The 25,847-nt window shown below is 47.5% G+C and overlaps 1 protein-coding gene across 2 annotated transcripts in view; it reads left to right on the top strand.

The window, feature by feature from the left end:
• LOC135054955 (glycine N-acyltransferase-like) overlaps positions 1 to 25,847 on the top strand; it is a 167,666-nt gene that overhangs the window by 138,715 nt on the left and 3,104 nt on the right. For both annotated transcript variants that reach the window (XM_063958456.1, XM_063958455.1), the window contains exon 5: positions 11,517 to 11,649. In XM_063958456.1, coding sequence (XP_063814526.1) covers positions 11,517 to 11,649 — 133 coding nt within the window. The remainder of the gene's footprint in view (positions 1 to 11,516; positions 11,650 to 25,847) is intronic.

Raw genomic sequence — 25,847 nt, 5'->3', positions numbered from 1 at the left:
CTCTTACATATCCAGAAGTTAACTGAATGCGTTGTTTGCAAAATCCTCACCTTGCTCTTAGGTGGTTTGCCGATATATGATCTAGCAAATGTCCTTTTCTGTAGTTGAACTTCCATGCTGGATCAGGTATATGCAGGCTTGGACTGGGCCACAGGGAAAAACCCCCGGTGGGCCCCACTCCCCCACCACCCTTAGGGATCAGGTTCCAGACTTTGTTCTTGAATTATACATATGTTATCTTATACTGCACAGGACTATGGTTAATTGTCTACAGTGCATTGCTGTTATTAATTTGCTACATTATCATGTATGCACTAACAGTATTTACTAAACAGATTTATCAAAGGGCCCAGCCAATGCATTCTCCAGTGGTTAGGAAAACCAATGTTGCGGCTGGCCACACCCCCTCTTGGGACTGGCTATACCCCTAAACATGGGCCCCTACTACTTAATACCCCGGTGGGCCGTTTATGCCCCAGTCCGACACTGGATATATGTCCTGCTATTGGTATGTTCAGTGAAACATACTTGTTCTGCATGTCAAAGTCCAACTTTTCTGTAACTTTGTGCTGTGTCTTTAAATATAACACCCCTTGACTTGACAAGTTTTCTGATATTTGGATTTCACAATCTGTAGCCTTTACTTTCAGGACAATAGGGGTCATTCCGACCCGATCGCACGCTTCAGTTGTTCACAGCGGTGCGATTGGGTCAGAACTGTGCATGCGCCGGCGCCGCAGTGCGCAGGTGCTTGCCAGACGTCCGAAGGCCGTCGTTGCCTAGCGATCGCCTCTGCCTGATTGACAGGCAGAGACGGTCGCTGGGCGGGAGGGGGCGGCACGGCTGCGCTTGCCCGCCGTTTTAGGGGAGTGGTCCGGCCAACGCAGGCATGGCTGGACCGTGCGGGGGGCGGACCTCAGTGGCTGCGTGACATCACATGCAGCCGCTGCTTCCGAGGGCAGCGACGAGTAACTCCCCGGCCAGCCGCAGGAGCTGCGCTGGCAGGGAGTTACTCTACAGGTACAAAAGCATCGCTGCTGTGCAATGCTTTTGTACCTGTGCGGGGGGGGGGGGGGGGCGGACTGACATGCGGGGCGGACTAGCCCTGTGCTGGGCGTCCCCCCCGCATGTTGGTGTAAGTGATCATAGCGCTACGATCAGGTCAGAATGACCCCCAATATCCAAGCATGATGCACTTTACTGACTTTGAATCCCACTTGCATCTTTTTTTCTCATACGTCCTAGAGGATGCTGGGGTCCACTTCATGACCATGGGGTATAAAAGGTCCCGCTGTCGAAAAACGGACCAATTGATGATAGCGTGCGTCCTGGTTTCGACTTCATGGATGGCACAAAAGTGTTTAAAAAATCAAGAAAATAAATGCGTGGGGTCCCCCCTCCTAAGCATAACCAGCCTCGGGCTCTTCAAGCAGGTCCTGGTTGTAAAAATACGGGGGGAAAATTGACAGGGGATCCCCCGTATTTGAACAACCAGCACCGGGCACTGCGTCCGGTCCTGGTGCAAAAATTATGGGGGACAAAAGACGTAGGGGTCCCCCGTATTTTTCACACCAGCACCGGGCTCCACTAGCTGGAGTGATAATGCCACAGCCGGGGGACACTTTTATACCGGTCCCTGCGGCCGTGGCATTAAATCCCCAAATAGTCATCCCTGGCCGGGGTACCCTGGAGGAGTGGGGACCCCTTAAATCAAGCCCCCCTCACCAGCCACCCAAGGGCCTGGGATGAAGCCCGAGGCTGTCCCCCCCCCCCCCCCCCCCCATCCAATGGCGGCGGAAGGGATGCTGATAGCCAAGTGACAAAATAAAGAATATTGTTTTTTGTAGCAGAACTACAAGTCCCAGCAAGCCTCACCCGCAAGCTGGTACTTGGAGAACCACTAGCATTAGCATGTGGGGGGGGGGGGGGGGAACGGGCCCACTGGTACCTGTAGTTCTACTGCAAAAAATAAAAACAGTACACACACACACACCGTGAAAGTATAACTTTCGGTCCCCTTCACCAGTAGAATCCATGGTGTACCTGTAAATAAAATTATACTCACAAAAATCCTGTGTAGATCTGTCCTCTTCAGAGCTTGTAATCCACATACTTGTCAAAATAATAAAACGCAAAACCCGATCCATGCACTGAAAGGGGTCCCATGTTTACACATGGGACCTCTTTTCCTCGACTGACGGGACCCCCCGTGACTGCTGTCAAAGAGGGTCCCTTGAGCCAATCAGGGAGCGCCACGTCGTGGCACTCTCCTGATTGGCTGTGCGCGTCTGAGCTGTCAGGCGGCGCACTCGAGATACAATGTAGCGCATAGGCGCTCCATTGTATCCAATGGTGGGAACTTTGCGGTCAGCGGTTGACCGTGAGTAACCTCGAGGCCAACCGCTGACCGCAAAGTTCCCACCATTGAATATAATGGAGCGTCTATGCGCTATGCGCCGCCTGACAGCTCAGACGCGCACAGCCAATCAGGAGAGTGCCACGACGTGGCGCTCCCTGATTGGCTCAGGGGACCCTCTTTGACAGCAGTCACGGGGGGTCCCAGCAGTCGGGGAAAGGGGTCCCATGTGTAAACATGGGACCCCTTTCAGTGCGTGGATCGGGTTTTGCGTTTTATTATTTTGACAAGTACGTGGATTACAAGCTCTGAAGAGGACAGATCTACACAGGATTTTTGTGAGTATAATTTTATTTACAGGTACACCATGGATTCTACTGGTGAAGGGGACCGAGTCGACGTGTCAACATAGGTAAGTATGTGTGCGTCGGTGTGCATGTATGTAATAAAGTTTTACTTTAACGGTGTGTGTACTGTTTTTATTTGGGTCATTTTTTTGCAGTAGAACTACAGGTACCAGCGGGCCCATTTCCCCCCCGCATGCTGGTACTTGTGGTTCTCCAAGTACCAGCTTGCGGGGGAGGCTTGCTGGGACTTGTAGTTCTGCTACAAAAAACAATATTCTTTATTTTGTCACTTGGCTATCAGCCTCCCATCCACCGCCCTTGGATGGGGTGGACAGCCTCGGGCTTCACCCCTGGCCCTTGGGTGGCTGGAGGGGGGGACCTCTTGATTTAAGGGGTCCCCACTCCTCCAGGGTACCCCGGCCAGGGATGACTAGTTGGGGATTTAATGCCACGGCCGTAGGGACCGGTATAAAAGTGTCCCCCGGCTGTGGCATTATCTCTCCAGCTAGTGGAGCCCGGTGCTGGTGTGAAAAATACAGGGGACCCCTACGTCTTTTGTCCCCACATATTTTTTGCACCAGGACCGGATGTAGAGCCTGGTGCTGGTTGTTCAAATACGGGGGGATCCCCTGTCAATTTCCCCCCCCCGTATTTTTACAAACAGGACCGGCTGGAAGAGCCCGAGGCTGGTTATGCTTAGGAGGGGGGACCCCACGCATTTTTTTCTTGATTTTGAACCCATTCCCACCCCTTCCCACTGAAAAACATGCTCTGATCTCTCCATATTATTTTAGTCAGTAAAAATAAAAAAAATATCTTTTAAAAAATATATTAAATAATACTTGTGGCTCCTAAATAGACAAACCAAGTAGATAATCCCTTCTAACATAAATAGATATGCTAGTAGCAATAAAAAAAAACACAAAAAAACATGTTTTGAAATTTTTTTATTAGATCCCGCCAGCAAAATGAGGCGGACTGAAATTGATGAAATGACTGTCGAAAAGCACTGTTGTCAAATCGACATTCTTCAATTGAATATACTTTTGTCGAAAAGCCGCATTTTTACCATTGCAGACATGTCGAATTTGAAAACTGTCGAATTGCAAAATGTCGAATCTGAAACAGCCGTTTTTTTTGTCGAAAAAGTACTGTTTTGCATTGTCGTATCATTTTTTTGTTTCGAAAATGCCCCGTTTTTTGACATTTGCGGCAATTCAACCGCAATTGCATATGGCCCTAAGACTTTTCAAGGGTGTGAACTGGCTCCTCCCTCTATGCCCCTCCTCCAGACCTCAGTTTTAGAAATGTGCCCAGGCAGACTGGATACACTTCAGGGGAGCTCTACTGAGTTTCTCTGAAATGACTTATGTTAGAAGACAGATCTTCAATCAAGAAAGTGACGGCTAAAGGTACCGCGCGGCTGGCGGGAGCGCAGCACGCCATGTTGCCCACACATACACAGGCACTGCAGGGTGCAGGGCGCGGAGGGGGCTCCCTGGGCAGCATGAAACCTATGGAAACTGGCATAAATAAGGGGCATAAGTTGCTGAGGCACAGTCCTACCCCTGCCAGTATAAAAAATTACCTAATAAAAGCTGAGGAGAAACACACCATTGAAGAGTGGAGCTTCCTCCTCAGTCAGCCAGCACACTGCTCAGCGCCATTTTCTCTCTTCCAGACTGCAGAGAACAACGCTGGTCCTCCTCCACTGCTGAACAAGTAGTAGGGTGCAAAAACAGGGGGGGCCACAGTGAATTTGGTGCTATATAAATGTGTGATTAACATTATAAAAGCGCTGCATGTCAGTGGGCATTTTGTGTTCACAGACATTGTGTTACTGGCGCTGGGTTGTGAACTGGCAAATCCTATCTGTGTCCCTCTGACAGATTTTACTGTGGATCTCTCCCCTTTAAGTCCCGGAGTGTCTGTGGTGGAGTTGTGCACGTGTGTGACATGTCTGTGGCAGGGAATTCTTCCTCTGTGGGAGACATGTTAGGGACACAGAGGTGTAATATGACACCAAGAGCCTGACTGGGTGAAAGGTTACATGATAGTGTGAATCATATCAGTAAGAGGTTGGACTGAATCTCATACAGAAAACTAAAAATAATCTGTTGAAGATGTGATTTTTAATAGTTCTGCATTTCATCCACAGGGACCCCTCTGGGTCACATACAAATTTTCACAAGTAGTACAAACTCCTACCGACACGGACTGTAATTCCTGTGTCGACACTAGTGATTCCAGGGGAATAGGTCCTAAGATAGCAAAAAAGCATTCAAAACATGTTTTAGCTATAAAGGTGGTGTTAGCAGTTACAAAGCTCCCTCTTTTACCACAAGGAGAGGGTTTACTTTAGTAAAGAAGTAATGTAATTTTCCCTCCACCTCAGGAGTTGAACAGTCTCTTGGAGGGAGTCTGATTTAACCTGAAAAAAAAATTCAGATTCCCAAAAGGAATTCAGGCAACTTACCTTTTTCCAAAAGGTGGGAGTCACCCCGCATTTTAGATAGGGCCCTGTCATAAAAGAGAAAAGGTGTTTCTCCCTGCGCCTGGAATGGCTTCACTTAAGGAGCCGACAGGCGCAAGTGAGTGAGGTGATCTATTGATGTGGCCAATGGGACACTACTCAGGCCTACAATTGTCTGTGCGTGGGTGAGTAGTGCTATTGAGAAGTGGTCAGAAAATTTGTCATTAGACATTTACACAATAGATGGCGACGAGATACTCCTAACGTTAGGTCATATCAAAGACACTGCTGTGTACGTACTAGAAACCATGAAATATATTGGTCTCTTGGGATCAAGAACCGCTACCATGGCAGTATGGGCTCGGTGGGTGTTGTGGATTCGCCAGTGGAACACTGATGCAGATTCCAAAAGAAATATGGAGACTCTCCTGTATAAAGGGGAGGCCTTGTTTGGTGATGGGCTGGATGCGTTAGTCTCGGCGGCTACCGCAGGTAAGTCGACATTCTTGCCTCATGCTCCTACACCGGCGAAAAAGACACATCACTCTCACATGCAGTCCTTTCGGCCCAACAAATACAAAAAGGCCAAAGGTTCCCCCTTTTTTTGCAGGTATGGGGAGGGGAAAAGGAAAGAAATCTGCAGCGTCTCCCGGTTCACAGGAGCAGAAGTCCACCCCTGCTTCTGCCAAATCTGCAGCATGACGCTGGGGCTCCCTTGCGGGAGTCCGCTCGGGTGGGAGCAGATCTGAAACTTTTCAGTCAAATCTGGATTCAATCTGGCCTGGACCTATGGGTCTTACAAATAGTGTCCCATGGGTACAAACTAGAGTTTTAAGACGTCCCCCCATGCCGATTTTTCAAATCGACCTTGCCAGCTTCTCTTCCAGAAAGAGAGGCAGTAACACAATGGCAATTCAAAAATTATGTCAGGATCAGGTCATTGTCCTGCTACCCTTGTCACAGCAAAGAAGAAAGTTTTTATTCGAGCCTCTTCGTAGTTCCGAAGCCGGATGGCTCGGTTAAACTGATTTTAAACCTAAAAATCTGAATCTCTACCTGAAAAGGTTCAAGTTCAAGATGGAATCAACGAGGGCAGTGATTTCCAGTCTGGAGGAGGGGGACTTCATGGTGTCAGTAGACATGAAGGATGCTTACTTGCATGTTCCCATTTATCCTCCTCACCAAGCTTATCTGAGATTCGCAGTACAGGATTGCCATTACCAGTTCCAGACGTTGCCGTTCGGACTCTCCACGGCACTGAGGGTATTCACCAAAGTGATGGCGGAGATGATGGTCCTCCTTCGTCAAAAAGGAGTCAATATAATTCCTTATCTGGACGATCTCCTGATAAAAGCAAGATCCAGGAAACAGTTGGTGCAGAACATCGCACTTTCCCTGTCAATAATCCAACAACATGGATGGATCACGAATTTTCCAAAGTTGCAGTTGGAATCGACGACAAGATTGTCCTTTTTAGGGATGATTCTGGACACAGAAGTAGGGAGAGTATTTCTTCCAGTGGAAAAGGCTCTGGAAATCCAGAAAATGGTCAAACAAATATTGAAACCAACAAGCGTGTCGATCCATCAATGCATTCGGTTGTTGGGGAAAATGGTAGCGGCCTACGAGGCCATACAGTTTGGCCGATTTCATGCCAGAGTATTCCAGTGTGACCTGTTGGACAAGTGGTCTGGATCCCACCTACACATGCACCAGAATAATCCTGTCCCCCAAAGCCAGGATTTTGCTCCTGTGGTGGCTACACAGTTCTCACCTACTAGAGGGACGCAGGTTTGGGATTCACGACTGGGTCCTAATAACCACGGATGCTGAGGCTGGGGAGCTGTCACGCAGAGGGAAAGCTTCCAAGGAAAATGGTCAAGTCAGGAAGCCTGCCTTCACATAAACATTCTGGAATTGAGAGCCATTTACAACGGCCTTCTACAAGCGGTACATCTTCTTCAAGATCATCCCGTGCAGATCCAGTCGGACAATGTAACAGCAGTCGCGTACATAAACAGGCATGGCAGAACGAAAAGCAGAGCAGCAATGGCAGAGGTGATAAGGATTCTCCTCTGGGCAGAAAGACATGTAAGAGCTCTGTCAGCAATTTTCATTCCGGGAGTGGACAACTGGGAAGCAGACTTCCTCAGCAGACACGATCTCCATCCAGGAGAGTGGGGCCTCCACCAAGAAGTCTTCGCAGAAGTGACAAGTCTTTGGGGAGTTCCTCAAGTAGACATGATGGCATCTCGTCTAAACAGGAAGCTTCAGAGATATTGTTCCAGGTCGAGAGACCCTCAAGCAATAGCAGTGGATGCACTGGTGACCCAGTGGGTGTTTCGGTCGGCATATGTTTTCCCTCCACTTCCACTGATTCCAAAAGTTCTCAAAATAAGAAGAAGAACAAGAGTTCGAGCAGTCTTCATTGCCCCAGACTGGCCAAGGATGGCTTGGTATCCAGATCTTCAGGAGTTGCTCATAGAAGATCTTCGGCCTCTTCCTCCTCGAGAGGAACTACTACAGCAGGGGCCGTGTGTGTATCAAGACTTACCGCGGCTACGTTTGACGGCATGGCTATTGAGCGCCAGATCCTAGCCCAAAAGGGTATTCCCAAGGATGTCATCCCCACTCTTATTCAGGCCAGGAAAGGAGTAATGTCTAAACATTCCCACCGTATTTGGAGAAAATATGTGTCTTGGTGTGAATCCAAGAAGGCTCCTACGGAAGAGTTTGAGTGGAACGTTTTCTCCATTTTCTGCAGGCTGGTGTGGATGTGGGCCTTAGATTGGGGTCAATCAAGGTCCAGATTTCGTCCTTATCAGTATTCTTCCAATTGGCATCTCTTTCAGAAGTTCAGACCTTCGTGAAGGGGGTTCTGCACATCCAGCCTCCATTTGTGCCTCCAATGGCACCTTGGGACCTTAATGTGGTGCTGCAGTTCCTTCAATCACATTGGTTTAAATCTCTACAGGAGATAGAGTTGAAGTTTCTCACTTGAAAAGTGGTGATGCTTTTGGCCTTGGCGTCTGAAAGGCGGGTGTTGGAGTTAGGGGCCTTGTCTCACAAGAGCCCTTACTTGATATTACATGAAGATAGGGCTGAGCTAAGAACTCGTCAGCAATTTCTTCCAAAGGTGGTTTCGTCTTTCCACATAAACCAACCTATTGTGGTGCCAGTGGCTACTGACACTTTCACTGAGTCAAAGTCTCTAGAAGTGGTTAGGGCTTTGAAGATTTATGTAGCTAGAACAGCTCGGATACGGAAAACAGAGGCTCTGTTTGTCCTGTATGCTCCCAAGGAGATTGGGTGTCCTGATTCCAAGCAGACTATTGCGCGCTGGATCAGAGGTACGATTTAGCAGGCTCATTCTACGGCTGGATTGCTATTACCGACGTCGGTGAAGGCCCATTCTACTAGGAAGGTGGGCTCATCCTGGGCTGCTGCTGGGGGGTCTTGGCATTACAACTTTGCTGAGCAGCTACTTGGTCAGGGTCAAACACATTTGCAAAGTTCTACAAGTTTGACACCTTGGCCGATGAGGACCTAAAGTTCGGTCAATCGGTGCTGCAGGGTCATCCGCACTCTCCCGCCCGTACTGGAGCTTTCGTATAAACCCCATGGTCATGAAGTGGACCCCAGCATCCTCTAGGATGTATGAGAAAACAGGTTTTTAATACCTACCGGTAAATCCTTTTCTCCTAGTCCGTAGAGGATGCTGGGTGCCCGACCCAGTGCGTACTTTACCTGCAGTTTGTTTTTTATAGTTACACAAGTTGTGTTTCATTTGTTTTCAGCATGTTGCTGTAAATGGTTCATGCCTGTTGGCATGTGTTATGTTGAATGCCATGTTGTGCGGCATGGATGAGGTGTGAGCTGGTATGAATCTCACCATTAGTATAAAAGTAAATCCTTTCTTTGAAATGTCCGTCTCCCTTGGCACAGTTCCTATAACTGAGGTCTGGAGGAAGGGCATAGAGTGAGAAGCCAGTTCACACCCTTGAAAAGTCTTAAAGTGCCCATGTCTCCTGCGGAACCGTCTATACCCCATGGTCATGAAGTGGACCCCAGCATCTTCTACGGACTAGGAGAAAAGGATTTACTGGTAGGTATTAAAATCCTGATTTTTTTTCCCCTTTGGTATATGGACATAAGCAGTGCTTCCAAAGACATTTCACACTTGGTTTTCCCTTTGACAAAGCTTCAATAGGTGTTAGATCTTTTAAGGCAGCTGTAGTACAAGAAATTGTTTAGATAAATTACTGTGGACATGGCTTCCACCCAGGGGCGGATCCAGAAGAAAATGATAGGGGGGGCACCATGGAAGGGGCAAGTACATTTGCGTGCGGCTTCGGTGCATGGTGCAGTGTGCAGGGGGCAGCGTTTGAGGGACAGGGGGCAGCGTGTGAGGGTCAAGGTGCAGGGGGCAGTGTGTGAGCTGCTGGGTACAGGGGGCAGTGTGTGAGGGGCAGGGGGCAGCGTAATAATGCCCACAGTAGTAGCACCCCGTAATACACATAATGCCCACCACAGTAGCGCTTCTTATACAATGCCCACAGTTGTAGCGCTCATTATGCAATGTCCATTGTACTGGTAGTGCCCCTTATATAGACCCCATAGTAGTGGTGCCCCTAATGCAATGCCCGTATTGCCCCCAGTAGTAATGTTGCCTGTAGTAATACCCCCAGTCATTTAGCACCCTAGTAGTTATGCCCCCAGTGGTAATGCCCCTGCAGTTATGACCCCAGTAGTTTACCCCCCCCCTTTAGTTTAGCCTCCCAGTAGTAATGCTCCCAGTAGTTTGCCTGCTTGTAGTTTAGCCACCAGTAGTAATGCCCCCCTGTAGTTTGCCCCATTGTAGTTTAGCCCTTGTAGTTATGCCCCCCTTGTAGTTATGCCCCCCTTGTAGTTTAGCCCCCAGTAGTAATGCCCCCAGTAGTAATGCCCCCAGTAGTTTGGCCCCTGTAGTTATCCCCCAGTAGTTTGGCCCCTGTAGTTATGCCCCCCGTAGTTTGGCCTCCCTGTAGTTTAGCCCCCAAGTAGTAATGCCCCTGTAGTTATGCCACCAGTAGTAATGCCCCTGTAGTTACGCCGCCAGTAGTAATGCCCCTGTAGTTACGCCGCCAGTAGTAATGCCCTCCTGCAGTATACCCCCAGTAGTTAGCCCTTTGTAGTTTGCCCCCTTGTAGCTTACCCCCAGTAGTTTGCCCCCTTGTAGTTGGCCCCAGTAATAATGCCCCCAGTAATAATGTCCCCCAGTAGTTTGCCCCCAGTAGATGCCCCCCAGTAATAATGGCCCCCAGTAGTTTGCCCCCAGTAGATGCCCCCCAGTAAAAATGTCCCCCAGTAGCTGCCCCCAGTAGTAATGCCCCAATAGATGACCCCCCAGTAGTAATGCCCCCAGTAGATGCCCCCCAGTAATAATGCCCCCAGAAGTAATGGCCCCCCCAGCAGTAATGCCCCTTGTTGATGCCCCCAGTAGTAATGTCCCCCCCTAATTTGCCCCCAGTAGATGCCCCCGCTGCACTAAGAAAGATAAAAAACTACATACTTACCGAGCCCCGTTCCCGCTTCCAGACCTTCTCCTGGCGTCCTCTCCTCAGCACTATGAGAGAGACGTCATGACTGACGGCTCTCCCATAGTGCACGCCGCAGTGACAGCGCCGGAAGCGGGAGCTCAGTACTGAGCTCCTGCCTCCGGCTGCCGCTGTGCAGGGAGACGGGCGCCCGCTGGTAAAACAATCTCAGCAGGCGCCCGTCATCTCCCTGTGCGGCGGCGGGGACGGACGGACGGAGGGAGAACGGCCACAAATGACAGGGGGGGCACGGGCCCGAGTGCCCCCCCCCCCCCCCCTGGATCCGCCACTGCTTCCACCTAAAACTGCTTGTTTAGGCATACATCTTGCTTTCTCCACTAGTGTATGGTTTGCAATAGTCAATTGATGCTCCATTACATATTTTCTTAAGAATTTTTTGACCTCTCTGTTCAGATATTCTCCATTGATAGCAGATTTCAGGGTCTTGAGGCTTTAACCTGCTCTACAAGTCTCTTGTATTCTCCAATTATTCCACCACATCAGATTTCTCTCTGAAGTACACGTGTCTATAAATTTTACAAAGTATCTGTATCCACTTTCTTTGGACCACACACATCTGGTAAAATTATCTTATTTGGTTTCGTAGCTCTACCTCCAGACCTGTTGCTACAGCTGCGTGGTAGAGTGTGCTAATATTCCTCAAAGCTTAGAAACATAAATAATAATAATAATAATAATAATAATAATTTTAAATGTCAATTTATTGTATTCCTATTAATGATTTATTAATATACCTATCATAGGTTGCCAGCCACAGTTGGAGAAGGTGCTTGAAGAGGTCAGTTCCACTTATGGAAGCAAAATGCACACAACAAGTAACCTGTTATCCATGAGGGATGGGATAGAGGAAGAGGAGCTGAAGAACTGCGCAATAAGGTACAATAAACTACACAAGAACATACTATAGGAAAAGTTAGATAAAACAGACCCAGGACAAAAGAAGGGTTAAAGAATGATGTCACAAAGAAGTATAAAGAAAATATCACTTTCATGTTTAATAGATTTAACATTATGCCAGCTTTTACATATGTGCAGGCAATTTACAAATACTATAATGCTTTTACAGCATATTAGGAAGGATTTTGATATATTGAGCCATTGATACCCCTTTCACATCGCAAACCCGGGTCTGACCCGGTATTTTGAACCTGGGTCCGACCCGGGTCGGACACGGGTCAGACCCTTTCACACTACACTTTCAACCCGGGTTATTGCAGGGTTGGCTCCTTTTAACTCAACCCGGGTGAGCAATTAAAACACCATGGATGTCATTTTAAGTGGACTGTTTTTGGCTCAGAAAGATGAGGTGTCAGAAGGGGACAAAAGGAGAGGACGGGGACAGCTCATTGCAGGAATCATGGCTGACAGAGCGATGTTTTTATACACAATTGCATCTTTAACTGTTCCAGTAACATACATCCCAACTGTCCCGATTTTCACAGGACAGTCCCGTTTTCTTGGGACTGTCCCGCTGTTCCACCCACGGGCCGCAGTGTCCCGCGGTGGTGGTGGTGGGGGGCAGTTGGGAGGCTCCTGTCACTGCTGCTCTGCTTAGAAGAGCAGCGGTGAATAGACGCTGTGCGCACACGCACAACGTCTATTCACAGGTGACAGAGGGAGAGGGGGCATGCCAGCAGCTCAGAGAGTGCTGGGCATGCCCCCTCAGTGATGGTACAAGGGGGCGTGACCCACGATTGAAGCTCTGCCACTAGACCACGCCCCTTTCATATAGGTCACACCTAGCTGCCTAGCAATCTCACCCCTAATTCTTAATATCTCTAATGCTTAATACTCTCTGTTCTCTCCTGTGTAGCAGGGGTCAGGCTGCTGACATCATCAAGGTACACAAAAACAGCCAATCAGCACTTTTACATGAATGCAGGGTTGAATAACCTGGTTTGGACACTTTAGAGTGCACATTGACCCGGTGTTAGGGTCTCCTGCCCTGTGCTGCCACGTCGTCATGGCAACCGGGAGACAAGTGCTAGCGGAGTAACCTGAGCGCAGCTGATACTCCGGTTCGGGTCTTTTGCTGTGCAGTGGTTACAGGCTCTGTGCACGGCAGGGGATCCGGTGCTGGTTTTTGTGCTCACAGTCTGTGAGGTCTGAGTGGGGCGTGGACAGCACCTGCTATATAAGGCCTCTTCTCAGGTTAAGCAGATGCTGCTGAATCTTTGTTGGTTAGTCAGTTCCTGAAAGTTAGCCAGTACTGTGTAGCTTTGTATTTGTTGTTGCTTACTGCAAATAGGCCTGGGGATTTGGTACTACACTCTGCCAATCCAGACCTAGCAGTAAGACTGGAGTCAGTCGTTTAACTTGCTGGGGTTCTTTTGCTACTCTGTGAACTTAGCAAGTTTGCGGCTGTATTCTCAGATTTGCCTGCCTAAATCCTGTCTCACTGTGCAAGGAGTTCAGGTGTCAGTTTAGTGGCAGTAAGCTGAACCTGTGCACTGCAAGTGAGGATTAGGATTGTGGAGACTCTCCTTGTGTCTATCATTCCATCTCTGACCAAGGAGTTTACTGCCACACCCGTTGGTAACCCTTTAGGGTTTTGCTGTTGCCCTTAGCAACAGCATTTCGGGTTCTCTACGTATTAAAACACAACATCTTGCTTTTTCCATCTGAGCATTACTAATACTAGGGAGACACCCAGTTTCTTAGCCTCTGGGCTTCTCTGTTCACTTTGTGTTTATTTTGTTACCCTATCACCTTCTGTGTACGTAATGTCATATTCCCCAGTCTGTCTGTAAGTTCATTTGTTTTGCATCCCTATCCGTTCAGACACCAGTACATTCCTGCAGGCACTGGTGTGCATAACAGTTCAAACACCAGTACATTCCTGCAGGCACTGGTGTGCATAACAGTTCAGACACCAGTACATTCCTGCAGGCACTGGTGTGCATAACATATTCAGCAGCCTAATACTCCTGTTGAAATTTTGTGGGAATATGGAGCATACCCCTCAAAATACGTTGCAACAGGTGGTCGATCAGGTGCAGGTCCTGACCCGACAATTTAATGATTTGTCCATTAAAATGCACACCTCCCAGGCCGCTGGCGGAGCTCCCGCAGCAGCAGCACCTTCAGGGGTTAAGGAGCCGGAAGTAAATCTCCCGGATCGTTTTTCTGGAGATCGCTCGCAGTTCTTTTGTTTCAAGGAGAGCTGCAAGCTATACTTCCGGCTTAGGCCTCAGTCTTCTGGGTCGGAGATTCAGCGGGTGGGCATAGTGATTTCCTTGCTACAAGGAGACCCACAGGTCTGGGAATATGGGTTGCAGCCTGACTGTCCGTCGCTTAAAAGTGTTGATGCTTTTTTTACAGCACTGGGCATGTTGTATGATGACCCTGACAAGACGGCCTCAGCCGAGGCTCAGATTTCGATCCTTAAGCAAGGGCGAAGGCCAGTTGAGGTTTACTGTACGGAGTTTCGGAGGTTGGCCCATGATACCCAGTGGAATGACCCAGCCCTGAGACACCAGTACCGAAGAGGTCTTTCTAACCAGATAAAAGACCAACTGGTACAATATCCCTTGCCTGATAGCTTGGATCAGCTCATGCAGTTATCCATCCGGGTGGATAGACGACTGAGAGAGCGTAGGCTTGAAAGGGAGACCGAGGTTTCCTTCTTTCCCAAGGGAACCTCAGACTCTGAGGAATTTTCCGAGGAGCCTATGCAGATTGGGGCTACCCGCCTCTCCTCGCGTGAGAAGACGCGGAGGAGACAGCAGGGGTTGTGTTTGTACTGTGGGAATAAAGGTCATGTGGTAGTATCATGCCCAGAAAAGCCGGAAAACTTCAGGGCCTGAGGGTGATGGGAAATATCCTGTCAGGCCAGAAGTCAGAATTTCCCAAGAAGACTTTTATCATTCCGGTGACCTTGAAGATCCTCGGTCAAACTGTCAAGACTGAGGCCTTTGTGGACAGTGGGGCCGACGGGGTTTTTATGGACCGCCAATTCGCCCTGAAACACTCTGTTCCCTTAGTACCCTTGGCATCGGAAATTGAGATTTGTGGGTTAAATGGGGAACCATTATCCCAAGGTAAAATTACCTCTTGCACTAGCCAGATTTCTTTGTTTATTGGAGCCACACACTCTGAAAAATTGTCCTTTTATGTGACTGTCTGTACTTTTGCCCCATTGGTGTTGGGGTTACCCTGGTTAAGGGCCCACAATCCTCAATTTGACTGGGTCTCTGGGGAGATTCTTAGTTGGGGTACTGATTGTTTCAGGAGTTGCTTGAGCCTTCCAGTCAGGCTCTCGCAGCTAAGTTTGCCAGGATTGCCAGGGTGTTATGCAGATTTTGCGGACGTGTTCTCCAAAAAAGTTGCAGAGGTACTACCTCCCCATCGCCCCTATGACTGTGCCATTGATTTGTTGCCAAATGCTAAGCTTCCCAAGAGCAGGTTGTACTCCCTGTCACGTCCTGAGACTCAGGCTATGGCAGAGTACATTCAGGAGAACTTGGCTAAGGGATTTATCAGACCTTCACAGTCTCCAGTTGGGTCGGGGTTTTTCGTCGTGGGTAAAAAGGACGGTTCGTTGCGACTCTGCATCGACTTCAGGGAATTGAACCGTATCACGATTAAAAACTCATACCCACTGCCTCTCATTTCGGTCTTGTTTGACCAGCTTCGTACTGCCACCATTTTTTCTAAGATTGACCTACGCGGTGCGTACAATCTAATCCGAATAAGAGAGGGGGATGAATGGAAGACTGCCTTTAATACCCACTCAGGGCATTATGAATATTTGGTGATGCCTTTTGGGCTCTGTAATGCCCCGGCAGTCTTCCAGGATTTCATGAATGATGTACTCAGGGAATATTTGGATAGATTCTTAGTTGTATACTTAGATGACATCCTAATCTTCTCCCATTCCCTGGAGGAACATCGGAAGCATGTACGCTTAGTCCTCCAGAAACTCAGAGACCACCGGCTTGGGGCGAAGCTGGAGAAGTGCGAATTCGAAGTTCAGCAAATCGCATTTCTAGGATATATTATCTCCCCAGAAGGTTTCCAAATGGAGGGTTCCAAGGTACAGGCAGTCCTGAATTGGGTGCAGCCCACTAGTTTGAAGGCGCTTCAGCGTTTCCTGGGCTTTGCAAATTTTTATAGACGATTTATCGCTGGATTTTCGTCTATAGTGGCGCCCTTGGTGGCACTCACTAAGAAAGGGGCGGATGTTGCTCACTGGTCTTGTGAGGCCAAAGCGGCTTTTGCCCGTCTCAAAAGGGCATTTGTCTCGGCCAAGGTGCTGCGACACCCAGATCCAGAGCGTCCTTTTGTGGTGGAGGTGGATGCCTCTGAGATGGGTATTGGGGCAGTGCTCTCTCAGATGAGAGTGTCTGATAATCGCCTTTATCCCTGTGCTTACTTTTCCCGTAAATTTTCGCCTGCCGAGATGAATTATGACGTGGGTAACCGGGAATTGTTGGCTATTAAGGATGCACTCGAGGAGTGGAGACACTGGCTTGAGGGGGCTAAGTTTGTGGTCTCAATTCTCACCGACCATAAGAATCTGGCATATTTAGAGTCAGCGAAGCCTCTCAATGCCAGGCAGGCACGATGGGCTTTGTTTTTTGCTCGCTTTAATTTTTTGATAACATATCGCCCTGGGTCAAAAAACATCAAGGCTGATGCGCTCTCGCAGAGTTTTGCTCCAATCCAGGAGACCACCGAGGAGCCGTTGCCCATTGTGTCCCCATCATGTATTAAAGTGGGCATTACCCAGGACCTCTTATCATTAGTCCTTAGAGCACAGGAGCAGGCTCCTCCAGATCTTCCGGTAGGTCTTTTGTTTGTGCCTCCTAGGTTAAGACAGCGAGTGTTCCTGGAATTCCATGCCAAGAAGTCGGCAGGTCACCCGGGTATTGCCAGAACTCGGGAGTTGCTATCTAGGGCGGTGTGGTGGCCCTCAGTGGCTAAGGATGTGGATCAGTGGGTTCGGGCATGTGACATCTGTGCCCGAAATAAGACTCCTAGAGGGGTTCCTGTTGGCCCATTACATCCACTCTCTATCCCATCTAAGCCATGGACCCACATTTCAATGGATTTTGTGGTGGACTTGCCCAAATCCTCGGGGATGACAGCCATCTGGGTTGTCGTTGACAGGTTTTCGAAGATGGCGCACTTCGTTCCACTGGTTGGGCTGCCATCGGCCAGACGCCTGTCTGAATTATTTATGCTGCATGTTGTGCGTCTCCACGGGTTGCCACTTGATGTGGTCTCTGACCGCGGATCCCAGTTTGTGGCCAAATTCTGGAGGGCATTTTGTTCCGATCTCCAGATTTCTGTCAGCTTGTCGTCAGGCTACCATCCGCAGTCTAATGGGCAGACTGAAAGGGTGAACCAGTCCTTGGAGCAGTTCCTCAGGTGTTATGTCTCCAAGTGTCAGACTGACTGTGTTGCTCATCTGTCCATGGCGGAGTTTGCCTATAACAACGCGGCTCACTCTGCTACAGGGATCTCTCCCTTCCTTTGTGTGTATGGGCATCATCCTAAGGCCAATTCTTTTGACCCCCTGGACTCCACGCCTGGTGGTTCCTCTGTGGTTTCGGTCCTTAGAGGTATTTGGAGGAAAGTGAAGAAAGCCCTTGTGTCTGTGTCATTAGTGACCAAAAGGGTTTTTGATAAGCGGAAAAGACCCTGCAGCTTCAAATTAGGAGACTTCGTCTGGTTGTCTACCAAGAATTTGAAGTTGAGACAGCCATCTCATAAGTTAGGCCCCCGGTTCATCGGCCCTTATAAGATCACCAGGGTTATCAATCCGGTGGCATTTCAGTTAGATCTGCCCCGTTCTTTGGGTATCAATAAAACATTTCATTGTTCCCTTTTAAAACGAGCGATTAGTAATCCTTCTTCCAGTGGAAGACCTTCCCCTCTTCTGATACGTGGCCAGAGGGAGTTTGTTGTTGAAAGGATTCTTGACTCCAAGATGGTTCGGGGTCGGCTGTCATTTTTGGTGCACTGGAAGGGGTATGGCCCGGAGGAGCGGTCATGGGTGCGCAGTTGTGATCTTCATGCCCCCAGACTGATACGCTCTTTCTTCTCGCAGTTCCCCGATAAACCCGGTGGTAGGGGTTCTTTGACCCCTCGTCAGAGGGGGGGTACTGTTAGGGTCTCCTGCCCTGTGCTGCCACGTCGTCATGGCAACCGGGAGACAAGTGCTAGCGGAGTAACCTGAGCGCAGCTGATACTCCGGTTCGGGTCTTTTGCTGTGCAGTGGTTACAGGCTCTGTGCATGGCAGGGGATCCGGTGCTGGTTTTTGTGCTCACAGTCTGTGAGGTCTGAGTGGGGCGTGGACAGCACCTGCTATATAAGGCCTCTTCTCAGGTTAAGCAGATGCTGCTGAATCTTTGTTGGTTAGTCAGTTCCTGAAAGTTAGCCAGTACTGTGTAGCTTTGTATTTGTTGTTGCTTACTGCAAATAGGCCTGGAGATTTGGTACTACACTCTGCCAATCCAGACCTAGCAGTAAGACTGGAGTCAGTCGTTTAACTTGCTGTGGTTCTTTTACTACTCTGTGAACTTAGCAAGTTTGCGGCTGTATTCTCAGACTTGCCTGCCTAAATCCTGTCTCACTGTGCAAGGAGTTCAGGTGTCAGTTTAGTGGCAGTAAGCTGAACCTGTGCACTGCAAGTGAGGATTAGGATTGTGGAGACTCTCCTTGTGTCTATCATTCCATCTCTGACCAAGGAGTTTACTGCCAGACCCGTTGGTAACCCTTTAGGGTTTTGCTGTTGCCCTTAGCAACAGCATTTCGGGTTCTCTACGTATTAAAACACAACATCTTGCTTTTTCCATCTGAGCATTACTAATACTAGGGAGACATCCAGTTTCTTAGCCTCTGGGCTTCTCTGTTCACTTTGTGTTTATTTTGTTACCCTATCACCTTCTGTGTACGTAATGTCATATTCCCCAGTCTGTCTGTAAGTTCATTTGTTTTGCATCCCTATCCGTTCAGACACCAGTACATTCCTGCAGGCACTGGTGTGCATAACAGTTCAAACACCAGTACATTCCTGCAGGCACTGGTGTGCATAACAGTTCAGACACCAGTACATTCCTGCAGGCACTGGTGTGCATAACACCCGGGTCCAACACTGCTTTTATACCGGGTTGAAATGCAGGGTTACTCGACCAGGGATATTCAAAAGTGGTGCTTTTAGACAACCCGACAATATCCCGGGATATATTTGCAGTGTGAAAGGGGTATTAGTTATTTCTAAGCCAGTATCACTAATATTTCCAGGGATTATCTTTTATTTATTCCGCTTGTGATACCTGGAAAATTCTTTGGGAATGTTAAGAATTCATGACCACTTAAGAGAATTTTGCTAAATGTTGTGCTAACTGTGACATAATCTGGGCCGTCTAGCTGTGACTCACGTACAGTAACTGTAACCTGTAATACAAAGTCCAACATAATGTCTAGCAAAACCTGGTACATTGAAATGAACTGGAGGTTCTACAATGTGTCATTATGAACTGAGGACATACATAATATGCAATGGGGATGGTGTATGGCATTTAGTGCATTGAGGGCAATGTGGCATAATGTGTATTGTTATCACTACAATGTGGCATATTATGAACTGGGGTACTAGTATGACGCACACGTTAAACTAGGGAGCCGCTATGGGGCATACAGTAAACTATGGAACATAGCAGTAACTAGGATATTACTATGGGGCATACAATGAGGGCTTTACTTTGGCGCATAAAATGAACCCCTGCTGCAGAGAATGCTGTCTCTCTAAAAGCATTAGGGTGGAGTCCCTTTCAAAATTTTGCTATGGGGCCCCCAAAGTTTTGTCTACACCCAGAACCCTGGGGATTTATGGGATCCCAAATGAGCATTATAAGCATTTTTGTTTTTTCACTAGATTACTTAATCTTTTTAATGAGCTGTTTGACCTGGGTTCTCCACCTCGTTCTATGTCTGAGCTGATCATTGGCAAGGATACTCTTGATCCTGCTCCTATGACCTGATATGTCTTCACTCTATGGGGTATATGCAATTCCGGGCGAATTGCGGCAATTTTTCGCCCGTTTTTTAATTCGACACAATTCAACCGTCGAATTCCGGCAGGTGGGTGCCGGAATTCGACATATTCAATAAAAAACGGATTCGACAGTCCCGCTGTCGAAAAACGGCCGATTTGACGGATTTTGATTAGATTTTTAAAAATGTTAAAAAAACGGTAAAAAACCCGAAAAAAAATTGTGTGGGGTTCCCCCTCCTAAGCATAACCAGCCTCGGGCTCTTTGAGCCGGTCCTGGTTGCCAAAATACGGGGGGGGGGAAATGACAGGGGATCCTCCGTATTTTAACAACCAGCACCGGGCTCTGCGCCTGGTCCTGGTGCAAAAAATACGGGGGACAAAAAGAGTAGGGGTCCCCCATATTTTTTGTACCAGCACCGGGCTCCACTAGCTGGACAGATAATGCCACAGCCGGGGGTCACTTTTATACAGCGCCCTGCGGCCGTGGCATTAAATATCCAACTAGTCACCCCTGGCCGGGGTACCCTGGAGGAGTGGGGACCCCTTCAATCAAGGGGTCCCCCCCCCAGCCACCCAGGGGCCAGTGGTGAAGCCCGAGGCTGTCCCGCCCCATCCAAGGGCTGCGGATAGGAGGCTGATAGCCTTGAGTAAAATGTAAGAATATTGTTTTTTGCAGAAGAACTACAAGTCCCAGCAAGCCTCCCCCGCAAGCTGGTACTTGGAGAACCACAAGTACCAGCATGCGGGGGGGAAACGGGCCCACTGGTACCTGTAGTTCTACTGCAAAAAAAATACCCAAATAAAAACAGGACACAGACACCATGAAAATACAACTTTATTTCACACATGCCGACACATACATACTTACCTATGTTGACACGCCGACTCTGGCCACGTCTCCGTCTGTTGACGTCCGGGGTACCTGAAAATAAAATTATACTCACCTAAATCCAGTGTCCTGTGATATTTGTAATCCACGTACTTGGCAAAACAAAAAAACGCATACCCGCTCCACACGGACTGAAAGGGGTCCCATGTTTACACATGGGACCCCTTTCCCTGAATGCAGAGACCCCCCCGTGACTCCTGTCACAGAGAGTCTCTTCAGCCAATCAGGTAGCGCCATGTCGTGGCACTCTCCTGATTGGCTGTATGCGCGCCTGAGCTGTCAGACAGTGCATCGCACAGCCCCCTCTATTATCTTCAATGGTGGGAACTTTGCGGTCAGCGGTGAGGTCACTTGCGGGTAACCCCACCGCTGACCGCAAAGTTCCCACCATTGAAACTAATGGAGGTGCTGTGCGATGCGCTGTCTGCCAGCTCAGACGCGCATAGGGAATCAGGAGTGTGCCAGGACGTGGCGCTACCTGATTACCTGAAGGGACCCTCTGTCACAGGGGCTCTCAGCATTCGGGGAAAGGGGTCCCATGTGTAAACGTGGGACCCCTTTCAGTCCGTGTGGAGCGGGTATGCATTTTTTTGTTTTGCCAAGTACGTAGATTACAATAAAAGAACCGGACACTGGATCAGGTGAGTATAATTTTATTTTCAGGTACCCCGGACGTCGACAGATGGAGACGTGGCCAGAGTCGGCGTGTCAACATAGGTAAGTATGTATGTGTCGGCATGTATGTAATAAAGTTTTACTTTCAGTTCTTCTGCAAAAAACAATATTCTTTCATTTTTACACAAGGCTATCAGCCCCTCATCCGCAGCCCTTGGATGGGGGGATAGCCTCGGGCTTCACCCCTGGCCCTTGGGTGGCTGGGGGGGGACCCCTTGATTGAAGGGGTCCCCACTCCTCCAGGGTACCCCGGCCAGGGGTGACTAGTTGGATATTTAATGCCACGGCCGCAGGGCGCTGTATAAAAGTGACCCCCGGCTGTGGCATTATCTGTCCAGCTAGTGGAGCCCTGTGCTGGTACAAAAAATACGGGAGACCCCCTACTCTTTTTGTCCCCGTATTTTTTGCACCAGGACCAGGCGCAGTGCTCGGTGCTGGTTGTTAAAATACGGGGGATCCCCTGTCATTTTTTTCCCCGTATTTTGGCAACCAGGACCGGCTCAAAGAGCCCGAGGCTGGTTATGCTTAGGAGGGGGGACCCCACGCATTTTTTTTCTGAATTTTACCCCATTCCATTAAAAAAAATATATATATATTTTTAAAAATATATAAATAATACTTGTGCCTCCTAAATAGACAAACCAAGTACCTAATCCCTTCTAATATAAATAGATATGCTATTACCAATAAAAAAAAACACAAAAAATACATGTTTTTAAAAAAAAATATTAGATTCCGCCAGCAAAGCGTGGCGGATTGAAATTATGAATTTACTGTCTAAAAAGCACTGTTGTCGAATTTACAATCTTCAATTGAATATACTTTTGTCGAATTGCCGCATTTGTACCATTGCAGAAATGTCGAATTTGACAAATGTCGAATTTCAAAAAGTCGAATTTGGAAAGTCCGTTTTTTTGACGAAAAGTACTGAATTGCATTGTCGAATTTTTTTTTTTGGCGAAAATGTCCCGTGTTTCGACATTTTCGGGAATTCGACTGCAATTGCATATACCCCTATGAATATCCATTAGGTCACTGTAGAACTGGTGTGTTTGCCTACATATTTACCTTGATTAATCTAATCCACACAGTGTTACTTTGCTTTAGGCAGCCTGTTGTAACCTCACTACTTTGCTACAATAAAATAGTGTTGTATCCTTCATATGTTGTCAAATCATTGGGGGAAATTCAAATGTTTGAAAAGTCAGTTTGGTGTCTGTATTTTCCTGTCTATTAGATAGGAAAAAACAGACTCCCAACTGACTTTTCAAACATTTGAATCTCCCCCATTGTGTCTGATTGGAAAAATTCACCAACAGGCTTGCCTCTCTGATCACACCTTGGTCCTCGAAACAGGGGTATTACATTGGGATGAGTCCAAAATATATATCCAGAATTTTATTACTTTACTCTTCCCCTTTAAGGTAAGACTGTATTAATGGTTAAGTTTCCCACTCCTTACGCCTCTCTACGGGTATGAGACTGGGATGCTTGCTTTTGCATTGGCCGCTGAACCATTATCATGACTTTTCTGGATTCATCTGGGAATACAAAAGATCCGAATTCAGCAAGGTGGCTCTCTATGCTGAGGACATGCTGCCATTCATGTCTTATTCATCGGAGTCTCTGGTCACATTTCTCTTGGTTGTTGATTCCTTTGCCCATTTCTCTGGGCTGCACACTAACTGGAATAAATCTTGTATTCTCCCTCTCCGTGGTACTTACCCCTTGCTGGGGCTGTGATTATTCCTTTGGAAAAGACTTACAAGTTTAAGTACTGTTTCTGGGAATTTGCATCACGTGATATATTTTGGATTTTATCCCGCCTAATGACCAGCCAAAAACTAATTATCTGTAACCTTAACTACTGTACATGTCTTTAATAAATCCCTTTGACTGTAAATGGTCAATATCTGACTGAAATGGTAGTTCTCCCTCAATGTTTATATGTCTGTCAGTAGGCCCGTCTTTATATCACCTCTTATATTTTTTGGCTGATAGTTTTCTTTCTTTCGTAGTCTTTGCAAATAAACGGCCTTTAATCAAGCTTAAACACCATATATAACAAGTCTTTTAGGCAGCCTGGCACTGCCAAGTCTTTGTCTCTCAACTGATTCATTTACGGGGGTGGGTTTTGGAAGAGGGGAGCCAGGATCTTTGTACATTATTGATGAGTACTGTTTCTAGGGGAAGCAGTCAGAATTCCAGCTGTCGGTATCCCAGCAGTCAGAATACCGCCGCCGGAATACTGACCATATTCTAAATGCCGGTTCATATAACATCCTGGAATACCAACAGCTGGAATCCCCAATAAGGAGAGACCGCGCCACAAGGCAGGTAAGCCGTGAGGGGGCCGGGAAGGTTTATGCTGCGGGGGAAGGGGGGTTAGCGTTAGGCTGCATCCCAGGGGGTTAGACTGCAGGGAGGGGAGGTTAGGGTTAAGCACCCTCCTAGGAGGGTTAGGGTTAGGCTGCGTGGAGGTAGGGTTAGGTTTAGGCATCGGGGACAGGGGGTTAGGTTTAGGCACCTACGGGGGGAGGTTAGGGTTAGGCACCAAGGGTGGAGTTTAGGGTTAGGCTGTGGGAAGGGTTAGGATTAGGGGGTTGGGAAAAGGGGAGAACACCCCTTACTCACCCCTGCCGGTCTTGTACACATTGGGATCCCGACATTGGTATTTCGAGCGACGGGATCCCATGCGCAGGTAACTCATACTGCTCCCGTTTCTAGAGGGCATTCCCCTTTACATCTCATATTTGATGATGGTTGCCCCAGAGAAGGGAGCCTTGTTGGTCACGCAAACTCACACATTGGAAACAAGCCTTTGGTTTGGTGGGGGAAGATTGATTCTGATTTACCCTTGTGGCATTCTTCTGCTCATGGAGAAATGGCCCTGGTAGTGATTCAAGTGGGGGAAGATGTACAGCCATTGAGAGTGACAAGTAGAGGGAGATAAAGTACCAGCCAATCCGTTCCTAGCTGCCATGTCACTGGCTGTGCTTGAAAAATGACAGGAGCTGATTGGTTGGTACTTTATCTCCCACCACTTTATCACTCTCCAAGTCTTAGTACATCTGCCTCCATTATGGTCTGGATGGGCGGTCTCTTCTCTTCAACAATATTAACATTAAGATTGACCCAATCTCTGCACTGACATTGATTAAACTTAAATGGGGGAGAACTTGGTCCTACTGGAGGATGAGGAGTGATATGATGTTGGGTAGCCCTCTGTCCACCACCTCTGCAGTGTAATTTCAACAGATTCAGTTTTCTATACTGCGTTGGGTTTATCATGCCCCCTCAATTCTGAGTGCATATGGGTATAGGGGCCTCTGATATGTGTCTAGCCCACAGTGTTCATTTGGGTATTTTCTCTATAAATGCTCTGCTGCCAAACATTTGGGTTCAGGTCACCATATGTATTATTACCAGATGTCATCTTAACAAAGGAGATCAGTCTCCAAAATGCGATGGTGCAGTGTGAGTAGGCAGAGGAAGAAAACGGACATCAGTGCAGACCCTTAAAACCTGAAGCTGTTACCGGATCATCCTTTCTGAGACCACCTGGGGAGTCTCAGACCAAGCGCACAGCCTCTAATATATAAGGGTACAATACTAATCCAATTCTGTTACTGCCACATATTTTATATGGAATTTTTTTATCTGTTTTAAAAATAAATCAATGGCTACATAGTAGTTATTGCTACATTTTCCATTCTTTATTACCTTTTAGTGGACATTGCAAGTTAATTTAATGTAAGTGTCTGTCTAATAGACAAGTGTTTGTTGTTTGCCACTGTGATTGATGAGTTTTCTCTAATGTTCATTTATTGGACGATTGCTTAAAATATCTTATCTAGATTTTTTATCTCGATAATACATTTTTACTATATTGTTTATTTTGTCATCGCATTGGGTTTTCGTTGCTTTTTCCATTCTGTGGGTTCACTGTCTTTCATGCTGAATTTTCAACAATAAATAAAAAATAAAAAAAGTATATTGTATGAATACTCCCAGCATCTCAAATGTGTTAAATACACTGTAGTGCCCCCAGTTCTCATTATGGCATGCAGAAACCCCAGTTCACATTGACAATGGCATGTAAGGGATTGCATCAAACTTCTGGTCTGCGCCACCCCTAAGAGTTGGTGCATTGGCAATGGTGGCCCAAGATATCCAACACAATCAGGCATATCTGTGAATATTTTTATCCTAGAGCTATAGAATACCAGTCTCTCTCTCTCTCTCTCTCTCTCTCTCTCTCTCTCTCACTCACTCATTTTTTCTCTCTCTCTCTCTCTCTCTCTCTCTCTCTCTCTTGTTCCGTTCTTACTGTGTTTGTTCCAGTGTGTCAAAATGTAACAATATTATATGGGTTTTTTTTAAATATAAATGATTTATTTTATGTGTTCACAATGTATGTACTACACGTTTTGTAGAACATATATAATTTCAGTCACTATGTCAACAGTGAATATGCTGATGGCATAATACCAACAGTTGTAATC

Source organism: Pseudophryne corroboree, chromosome 3 (assembly GCF_028390025.1).
Source record: "Pseudophryne corroboree isolate aPseCor3 chromosome 3, aPseCor3.hap2, whole genome shotgun sequence".
Taxonomy (NCBI): Eukaryota; Metazoa; Chordata; class Amphibia; order Anura; family Myobatrachidae; genus Pseudophryne; species Pseudophryne corroboree.
Note: the sequence above shows the minus strand (reverse complement) of the source record. Positions and strands in the feature narration are given on the sequence as shown.